The sequence below is a fragment of the Pristiophorus japonicus genome, chromosome 11 (genome assembly GCF_044704955.1).
Source record: "Pristiophorus japonicus isolate sPriJap1 chromosome 11, sPriJap1.hap1, whole genome shotgun sequence".
NCBI classification, from domain to species: Eukaryota; Metazoa; Chordata; class Chondrichthyes; family Pristiophoridae; genus Pristiophorus; species Pristiophorus japonicus.
In genome coordinates, this window is record NC_091987.1 from 107,334,084 (window position 1) to 107,344,730 (window position 10,647).

General features: G+C 45.9%; 1 protein-coding gene across 1 annotated transcript in view; it reads left to right on the forward strand.

Annotated features, from left to right (window-relative positions):
* Positions 1-10,258, forward strand: part of LOC139275562 (immunoglobulin superfamily member 5-like) — a 54,314-nt gene extending 44,056 nt beyond the window's left edge. The window contains exons 5-8 of the mRNA XM_070892732.1: positions 351-375; positions 4,079-4,191; positions 5,765-5,826; positions 10,148-10,258. Of these exons, the coding sequence (XP_070748833.1) occupies positions 351-375; positions 4,079-4,191; positions 5,765-5,826; positions 10,148-10,258 (311 nt within the window). The remainder of the gene's footprint in view (positions 1-350; positions 376-4,078; positions 4,192-5,764; positions 5,827-10,147) is intronic.
* The last annotated feature ends 389 nt before the right edge of the window (positions 10,259-10,647 follow it).

Here is a 10,647-nt window from a genome sequence, read left to right on the forward strand (position 1 = left end):
TTTTCCGAGGCATGCGACCCTGGTGCAAAGCTTTCTACGACCACCGGTTGCCTACAGCTTATCAGCGGAGCTACATTGATTCGTTGACCCTTATCAGACAAGCTGCTGAATGGTTTATTCCACAGCATCTTCATCTTATCTCTCCAGCTCATGGGGAGCTGACCTCAGTCTATTGCAATGTATTGTTCTGCATTTTTAAGCCTGTTCTGCAGTTTTTAAAGATAAGCACGAGCTACGCCCTTTAACCTGATTTCGTTCCATACCCTTATATACTTTTTATCCCCTTACAGATATCTTCATTTTTAATTCAATGATGAACAATCTTAAACTTAACTTTCTTTTTCTCCTAGAGTCTAATTATCAGAACGAGTTAAAGTAAGTAATCATACATTATGTTCTTTTATGGTACGAAGGTTCAAAAATTGGTAAAGAATCTGTAAAATTGTTTTCTCCACCTGACTGTGTGGTGCTGAACCGTACAGATCAGGGGCATTAGAGATTCTGTGCTGAGTTAGCCAATCTTAGCCAGGATGGCCGTAGACAACCTAGAAAGAAAGAAAGACTTACATTTATATAGCGCCTTTCATGACCACCGGACGTCTCATAGCGCTTTACAACCAATGAAGTACTTTGAAGTGTAGTCACTGTGTTAGTGTGGGAAATGTGGCAGCCATTTGTGCACAGCAAGCTCCCACAAACAGCAATGTGATAATGACCAGATAATCTGTTTCTTATTTTGATTGAGGGATAAATATTAGTCAAGACATTGGGGATAGCTCCCCTGCTCTTCTTCAAAATAGTGCCATGGGATCTTTTACGTCCACCTGAGAGAGCAGACGGCGCCTCGGTTTAACGTCTCATCCGAAAGATGGCACCTCCGACAGTGCAGCACTCCCTCAGCACTGCACTGGAGTGTCAGCCTAGATTTATTTGCTCAAGTCCCTGGAGTGGGACTTGAACCCACAACCTTCTGACTCAGAGGCAAGGGTGCTACCCATTGATAATTGGTGTCAATGTCCTTAAGCTAGGGAGGAGAAAAATCAGTCAACGTTCCTGTTCCTCATCATTGCCCAGTGACTCCTGTTGGAAAATGCATACATAGAAACATAGAAAATAGGTGCAGGAGTAGGTCATTCGGCCCTTCGAGCCTGCACCGCCATTCAATGAGTTCATGGCTGAACATGCAACTTCAGTACCCCATTCCTGCTTTATCGCCATACCCCTTGATCCCTCTAGTAGTAAGGACTACATCTAACTCATTTTTGAATATATTTAGTGAATTGGCCTCAACAACTTTCTGTGGTAGAGAATTCCACAGGTTCACCACAGGGTGAAGAAGTTTCTCCTCATCTCGGTCCTAAATGGCTTACCCCTTATCCTTAGACTGTGACCCCTGGTTCTGGACTTCCCCAACATTGGGAACATTCTTCCTGCATCTAACCTGTCTAAACCCATCAAAATTTTAAATGTTTCTATGAGATCCCCTCTCATTCTTCTGAACTCCAGTGAATACAAGCCCAGTTGATCCAGTCTTTATTGATATGTCAGTCTCGCCATCCCGGGAATCAGTCTGGTGAACCTTCGCTGCACTCCCTCAATAGCAAGAATTTCCTTCCTTAAGTTAGGAGACCAAAACTATACACAATACTCCAGGTGTGGTCTCACCAAGGCCCTGTACAACTGTAGCAACACCTCCCTGCCCCTGTACTCAAATCCCCTCGCTACCAGGGCCAACATGCCATTTGCTTTCTTAACCGCCTGCTGTACCTGCATGCCAACCTTCAATGACTGATGTACCATGACACCCAGGTCTCGTTGCACCTCCCCTTTTCCTAATCTGTCACCATTCAGATAATAGTCTGTCTCTCTGTTTTTACCAACAAAGTGGACAACCTCACATTTATCCACATTATACTTCATCTGCCATGCATTTGCCCACTCACCTAACCTGTCCAAGTCACTGTGCAGCCTCATAAGTGAATGTTAGGTGAGAACAGGTTCAGGCTCAACTTTGATGCACTCTGTGGTTGATCAGCCCATTGAAAATTAATCTGTGTAGACTGACCAATGGAGATGAGCCACTTGTGCGAGTTACTGGATGGCAGCCAGCACCTATGGAGTTGAATCCCAATACTAAGTCAACACTATCGAAAAAGAAGGGGAGAATATTGGGGGATAAAAGGAACTTTTCTACAAAAATGCTCACATTTTTAACAGTACACGTGTCATCTGAGGTGGTACAATCTCCACTACAACACCCGGAATATAAATGCTAATAATAACATTAAAATTCTTGTGTTTAAATAGAACCTAATCATCCCAAGACAATTTGCTCAATCAACTATGTTTGAAGTGCAGTGACTTTTGTCATGTAAGAAAATGGGACACCAACCAAGTTCCACAAATAGCAGTGAGATGAATGGTCAGCTGATATGTTTTACTGGTGCATTAACTGAGGGAGGAATCAAGAGATCTCTCTGCTCCCCTTTGAATAGCGCCATGGGATCTTTACCGCCCACCCGATAAACCAACAGAACAGAGGCCCCTCCTCTCAATAGTTGCTTATTTGTCCACCACCATTCCCGACTGGAAGTGGCAGCACTACAGAGCTTTGACCTGATCTGTTGGCTGGCACTGCAGTGCAGTCCTGTCGGAAGCAATGTCCTTTGGATGTGATGATAAACTGAGGCGGCTGTTTTTGTGGTTCCGGTGAATGTGATCGCTTAGCATTTTTGGGGGAATGCTGATTAACTGGTAATTTTCAGAATAGTATAGAATAGAGAAGGCATGAGGGGTGACCTAATAGAGATCTTAAAAATTATGAAGGGGTTTGATAAGAGAGATGTAGAGAAAGTGTGTGCACTTGCAGGCGAGCCCAAAACCAGGGGCCATAAATATAAGATGGCCCCTGGTTTTGAATTTAGGAGAAACTTCTTTACCCAGAGAGTGGTGAGAATGGGGAACTTGCTACCACATGGAGGAGTTGAGGCAATTAGCACAGATGCATTTAAGGGGAAACTGGATAAGCATATGTGGGAGAAAGGAATAGAAGGATATACTGACAGGGTGACATAAAGTAGGGTGAGAGGAGGCTCGTGTGAAGCAACAACACTGGCATAGACCAGTTGGGCCACATGGCCTGTTTCTGTGCTGTAAAGTCCATGGACTAGAAATTCGGTTGGGGGGTTCCTACGACGCTAATGTCGGGCGGTCGCTAAATTTAGCACTGGAACATTCTTAGCGACGGGAACAGCAAAATTCAGTTTCAGTGCCCTGAGAGTGGAGTGGAGCACTAAGGGAAGCATTCCACACTACTCTTAGGCCGCTGGGCCGGGTGAGCAACTGAATATCCCATGTTAAAGAGCCGGCTTCGTAGTGCCCTTAGAGAGGCTTCCCTACAAAAAGAAAACCAGAACAAAAAGCACAAAAAACATTCCCTATACATCACTCACCCAAAATAAAGTTAAATCGCAAAATAAAAAAATATCCATCACACTTACCTCATGCAGTCATTCCTTCCCTTAGCGCCCCGGGACAGCTCTGCACACCAGCTTTCTCTGACAAGGTCACTAGGGGGCGCTACAGGTTCAGTGCAAACCAAATGTTGCTTCCGTGTCGATGCCGGAGGCGTTGCACACCGGCGCGACGTTCCCGGGCGATGATCCTCAGCGCTGTCGGTACCGGCACACTGAATTTGCCGAGCGGTGCTAATGCCGACGCTCACGGCTGCAAACCCTTTAGCGACCCTGTAAAGGGGCGATATCCAACTAAATTTCTCCCCCTATGTAATCAAATCATTGCATAAATGATGAATTGGGACCGTGCTTTATTCCTGTCTGTGGTGGTGTGTAGAAACGTTTCTGATGTGTTTCGTCTCACTGGGTCATGCTCACTCAACCTGCAATTTTGATCCAGGGCCTCCTGCTCCCTTCCACCATTGACAAAACAACAGTCTTGTTACTCACTTCCAGCCAATTCAGAAACATAGATGTAATTGTTAATATAATAACTATAAAATCTGTTTTTATACTGCTACCTCTCCTGTTTATTAATTTTAACCCCTTTTTGCCACTCTAAGAAAAATGTCAACGAAGAAATCACTTGAAGCGACTGTGGATGATCAGGGGAATTCTGGGCTGGAAAACTTTGGCATGTCCACTGAAAGCGTTGATGAGTTCAAAATGTCCCCAGGTAGGGGCTGATCTGCTGCAATGCTCTTCTGTCTCTGTACATCTGTCTATGTCCTCCTGCGATCTCCTGCGTTGTTTTGGGCACTTTGCATTGCTCCTAACTCGGTATAGCCAGCATACATCAATTTAGATAGATGTGTTTAACTGCCTCCGCACCCAGGAGGAGAGGAGACTGGAAGGTGAGTGATGAAGTGTTTAAGACTGTATTATGTCACTCCATATGCATCCAGCAGCACAAGCCTAATGGTGGGGTAATGCTGCTATTCATTTAGTAAGTGGCAGGTGAGAGGCAGAGAATCAACAAGGTAGAAAATGGCTGATGGAAAGAACAAAAAACATTTTTTTTTGTTCCGGGATGTGGGCATCGCTGGCAGGGCAGCATTTATTGCCCGTGCCCAATTGCCCTTGAGAAGATAGTGGTGAGCCGCCACCTTGAACCGCTGCAGTCCGTGTGGTGAAGGTACTCCCACAGTGCTGTTAGAGAGTGAGTTCCAGGACTTTGACCCACGATGAAGGAATATATTTCCAAGTCAGGATGGTGTGTAATTTGGAGGGGAACTTGCAGTTGATGGTGTTCCCATGCGCCTGCTGCCCTTGTCCTTCTAGGTGGTAGAGGCCGCGGGTTTACAGCGATCATAAAAGAAATGATTACAAAAGCAAGAAAGCTATGCTAAACCTTTATAAAACACTGGTTAGGCCCCAGCTAGAGTATTGCGTCCAATTCTGGGCACCACACTTTAGGAAGGATGTCAAGGCCTAGGAGAGGGTGCAGAGGAGATTTACCAGAATGGTACCAGCGATGAGGGTCTTCAGTTACGTGGAGAGACTGGAGAAGCTGGGGTTGTTCTCCTTACAGCAGAGAAATTTAAGGGAAGATTCAATTGAGGTGCTGAAAATGATGAGGGGTTTTGATAGAGTAGATAAGGAGAAACTGTTCCTAGTGGCAAAAGGGTCGGTAACCAGAGGACACAGATTTAAGGTAATTGTCAAAAGAACCGGAAGTGAGATGAGGAGAATTCTTTAAACGCAGGGAGTTGTTGTATTGCCCGAAAGGGTGGTGGAAGCAAATTCAATCGTAACTTTCAAAAGGGAATTGGATATATACTTGAAGAGGAAACTTGTGGGGATCAGGCAGGGTAATGTGACTAATTGGATAGCTTTTTCAAAGAACTGGCACAGTCATGATGGGTTGAATGGCCTCCTTCTGCTGTATCATTTTACGCGTCTATGATTACTTTGAATTTTATTGGAACCTGGTTCCACCCACACTGCTTTCAAAGATTACACTGACACAAGTTCAGACATGATTTGCCTTCCTGCTCTCTCAACTGTACAGCAGAATGTTGGATAGAAACACGTTAAAGAAAGAAGCAGGTTCAAAAAAATAAAATAGGAAATAAAAGGCCGTTGTACATTTATATTGACGATACAACTGCTGTCATGGCCGATGATGGTTGAATCATATTTTCCAACTAAACCAGGTAGTAAAAAAAATATTGTTTATTAAAGTTGCCTCTGAATATAAGGTACTACCAACTGATATTAAGTTGTTTATGGTGTTATTTCATTGTTAGGTTTTCCTTCACCTAACTCGACAAACACATGGTCTCGGAAAAGCAACAGCGATACCTTGGAGGTAAGCACAGCACTCTTGCATTCCAACCTTAGAAAGATTTTATGAGTGTAAAGGTTCAGCCAAGCAGTAAAGATCCAAAGTGCAAAGGCCCGAATATGACTGGAGATTCAAGGGCTGCTTCAGGCTGCCTGGAGCTTCTGGTTGCCACAAGCCTTTCATTTCCTCTGTTTGTTGGGAAAATAACAGTATGTAATGATATATGGATATGTACAATAATAATGCGAGGGATTGTTCACAACTTGAGACAGTTTGGAAGATATTGTGGGGAGAAATTCGGGGCGTTTGTGACTCCCGTCAGCCCCCAGGGGGCCGCTAATGGGGCGCAAATGATGTTTCGCCTGGGTGGGGCGCCGCTAACAACTCTCACTAAATTCCGTGGGGGGTTTTGCGGCGGTGGTAACCGGTTGCGTCCCGTCATCACCGTGCGCAGCGACCCGTTTTTGCCACAGAATGAAACTTCAGTAGTGCCCCCTTGAAGCTGCGCAATTTCCGCTGACATAAGCCCTGATTTTAACTCAAGGCGTGAGTGCGGTGTTCGGGACTGGGACAGGCACCCATGGCTCAGAACTCATTACCATGTCGGGTTACGAACTTCCTGCCCGAGCCCAGTGGGAATGACGAGGTGTTCAGCAGGCAAGAGCAGGATTTTGAGCGGCAGGAGGTCGTTATCAGCATGGCGTGAGGTAAGTGATGAGGTGCGAGGGGTGGGGTGGTCTCGATGCAATCGCGGATGAAGGGGCATGAGAGAAGCAGGGACGGCTTAGTACGGTGTGAAGGAGCCCTCCTGCTCCTCCTGGCCCAGGAGGAAACCTTGAAAAAAAAATTCTAACTTATCTGGGCCTCCACTGTCCATGATCCTACTACTACTACAACTTGCATTTATATAGTGCCTTTAACGTAGTAAAACACTCTGGGGCACTTCACAGGAGCAATTATCAAACAAAATTTGACACCGAGCCATATAAGGAGCTATTAGGACAGATGACCAAAAGCTTGGTCAAAGAGGTAGATTTTAAGGAACGTCTTAAAGGAGGAAAGAGAGGTAGAGAGCAATATTTCCCCTAAGGTGAGCGGGTGTGTGACCGCACATGAATGGTGAGGTCCTGCAAATTTCCAGGGACCATGCCCGAAAAAACAAATGTAGAGAACATTGGTAGAGAGATGGAGAGATTTAGGGAGAGAATTCCAGAGCTTAGAGCCAAAGGCAGCTGAAGACACGGCCACCAATAGTGGTGCGGTTAAAATCAGGGATGCGCAAGACGCCAGAATTGGAGAGATCTCGGAGGGTTGTAGGGCTGGAGGAAGTTACAGAGAAAGGGAGGGGCGAGGCCATGGAGGGATGTGAAAACAAGGATGAGAATTTTAAAATCGAAGCATTGCTTTAGCGGGAGTCAATGTAGGTCAGCGAGCACAGAGGTGATGCATGAACGGGACTTGGTGCGAGTTAGGACATGAGCAGCCAAGTTTTGGATGACCTCAAGTTTATGGAGGGTGGAAGGTAGTAAGCCAACCAGGAGTGTGTTCAAATAGTCAAGTCTAGAGTTAAGAAAAAGAAAGAAGTACTTACACTTATGTAGTGCCTTTCACGACCATCAGACGTCCCAAAGTATTTTACAGCCAATGAAATACTTTTGAAGTGTAGTCACTGTTGTAATGGGCCTTCAAAGGAGCAGTGTGGCGCCCAACCTGGCATTCGGCGAGGCGGCCCCGACCTGCGAGGACCATCAGCAGGTCGGGGCCTTCAAAGGAGCAGCGTGGAGCATACCACTTCAAGGTGCAGCACGAGCCGGTTCAGGAGGGCGATGGCTGTGAAGAGGATGTCACCAAGGTCCAGGTCGCTGATTGGAACGTGGGCAGGTACAGCAGGAACAGCGAGGTCGGGGCAAAGGAGTGGCGAGAGATCGTGGAGCGACGTGATCGGAGCCCAGGAGAGGCGAGAGTTCTTGGCCCAGAAGAGGCGAGGGCCCAGGGGCAGCACTGGCCAGCTCACACTGCGATATGTGTGCGCACTGGGTCCGTGCAGCAGAGCTGGTCTCCAGTCGTTTTGGTTAATCGTTGCCACTGGACCAAGACCTAGCTCTGTCAAGCCCGTGTGATGGCTGGTGTGCAACGGCCACCACACATTAAAAAAATCTACTCACAGGCATCTTCCACCCTTCAGGATGTAGTTCGGGACCTGGAATATTAGGTCCTTCATTGAAACACCTGTGAACTCATCCCTTTTTGGCGTGGAAGCAAGTCATCCTCGATACGAGGGGCTGTCTATGATGATGATGGTAGGAAAGATAAACATACAGTTGTTAAACAGCTAGATGTACCTATTAGAGGGCCAAAGCTGCATAAGGAAGCCAATCTCTCTGATATGATGACAGCCATTATCAGCCTTGCAAAGGGATCTTGGAGATTTTGGCTGCCTGGTTGATATTCTCCAAATACTGACTGTTTCTGGAGAAGCTGGCTTTCAACCACAAAATGGAATCCTTAATACAAAAGTAAAACCAGAAGCCAACTTCAGATAGCATAGCTTCTCTATTCAAAGAAGAGCAGGGTGTTCTCCCAGTGTGTGGCCAAAGTTCCTCCCTGAATTAACACCAGCCAAAGGCCTGTTCATCTTGTTGCTTTCCATGGGCTTGGTGCCCACGTTTCCTTCATCACTGTCACTGTGCTCCTAAACGTAATTCATGGTGCACAGTGCTTCAGACCTGAGGGCCTGCAAGTATAAATAAACGTACCATTGCTTATTAAGTTATAATTACATTTTTATGGCTGAAGTAGGAATATCGTTGGCAGACAGAGTAAGTTCGACAGCAAGTGGCTCAACTGCTGGAAGCCAATTTTTAAAAATGGCATTTGCTTTTTTGAGCCTAAACTGGTCAGAGAGAACAAATTAAACCAGCATGGGGCTGACTCTCCTCTGTGGGCAAAGCTAGGCTCCTGAGAATGCAGCGTGCCAGAGGTGTGCTAATCCCTCCATGGCCTACCCTATCCCTGTAACCTCCTCCAGCCCGACAACTCTCCAAGATATATACACTCCTCCATTCTGGCCTCTTGCATATCCTTGATTTTAATCACTCCACCATTGGCGGCCGTGCCTTCAGCTGCCAAGGCCCTAAGCTCTGAAATTCCCTTCCTAAACTCTTCCACCTTGGTCAAAGAGGTAGGTTTTAAGGAGCGTCTTAAAGGAGGAAAGAGAGGTAGAGAGGCGGAGTGGTTTAGGCAGGGAATTCCAGAGCTTAGGGCCTAGGCAACGGCCACCAATTATAATTATAGTGATTATAGTGATTATAATTAGGTATGCTTAAAAGGGCAGAATTAGAGGAGCGCAGATATCTCGTGGGGTTGTGGGGCTGGAGAAGATTACAGAGATAGGGAGGGGCGAGGCCATGGAGGGATTTGAAAACAAGGATAAGAATTTTGAAATCGAGGCGTTTCTTAACTGGGGAGCCAATGTAGGTCAGCGAGCACAGGCGTGATGGGTGAGCGGGACTTGGTGCGAGTTAGGACACAGGCAGCCGAATTTTGGATCACCTCTAGTTTACGTAGAATGTGGGAGTGCATTCTAGGAGTGCATTGGAATAGTCAAGTCTGGAGGTAACAAAGGCGTGGATGAGGGCTTCAGCAGCAGATGAGCTGTGGCAAGGGTAGAGACGGGCGATGTTACGTAGGTGGAAATAGGCGGTCTTAATTATGCTGTGGATATGTGGTCGAAAGCTCATTTCAGTCTAGAGAGTCTATTTAAAAAGAGTCCCTATGAACTACAGCAATCAGAACTCATAAATGAAGCAACAGCAACATCTCCAAATAAAAAAACTGGGTGATTTCACCAGCAAAAGCAGGGAGTGGAGGGATGGGTACATACAAATGATGTGGATAAAATCAATCCAAGTCACTTATAGTAGCGATTGCTGGGTGCATTACCCGACCATCTCTATTCTTGTTGGGAATAGTGATGTCACTATATGCAGCCACCATTCTTGGCGAGTTTGAACATCTAATGCCAATTCGTATCGAATTAAGGGCATTTTTTTTTGCTGTCGGCTTATCCTGATTAAGAGCTAGATTGAGACGTTTCAATCCCCCCTTCACGTAGAACCTTACAGACTTTCATCCTTTTAGACGCGACTGGATTTATACCTAAATTCCTGAGGGAAAAGCTTAGCTCCTAGCCCACGCTCAACATTCAATCCCTTACTTGAAATTTGATGAAGTTGAAAACGTGCTACCAACATTAGAATTGCAATATTGTCGCGACTAACAATGAGGTCTGATGAATACCTCTACTTTGAAAGCTGACGCGCACATTCATTAATGTGAGTTGCAGAGCAGCCTCACTTGTGAAGCAATTTATCAGATCTACTGCAGTCCATGGCTTGTGTTGCAGCCGGTGAAGCCTCAGCATAGATCCTACCTGCTGACACAGCGACGTGTGTGAATTATTTTGTTGTGATTTTACCTCATATCTTCTGAGAATGATTGCAAAAATGCCAGACTGACTTTGGCCGGCTACACTGCTGTCTCGAATGCATGTGAACATGTCGCCGCGTCTGCACTCATGACCTGCATAGAAAGAAAGAAAGAATTGCATTTATGTAGCGCCTTTCACGACCTCGGGATGTGCCAAAGCATTTCACAGTCAATGAAGTACTTTTTGAAGTGTAGTCACTGTTGTAATGTAGGAAACGTGGCTGACAATTTCCGTGTCCCACAAACAGCAATGTGATAATAGCCAGATAATCTGTTTTAGTAATGTTGCTTGAGGGATAAATATTGGCCCAGGATACCGGGGATAACTCCCCTGCTCTTCTTCGAAATAGTGTCGTG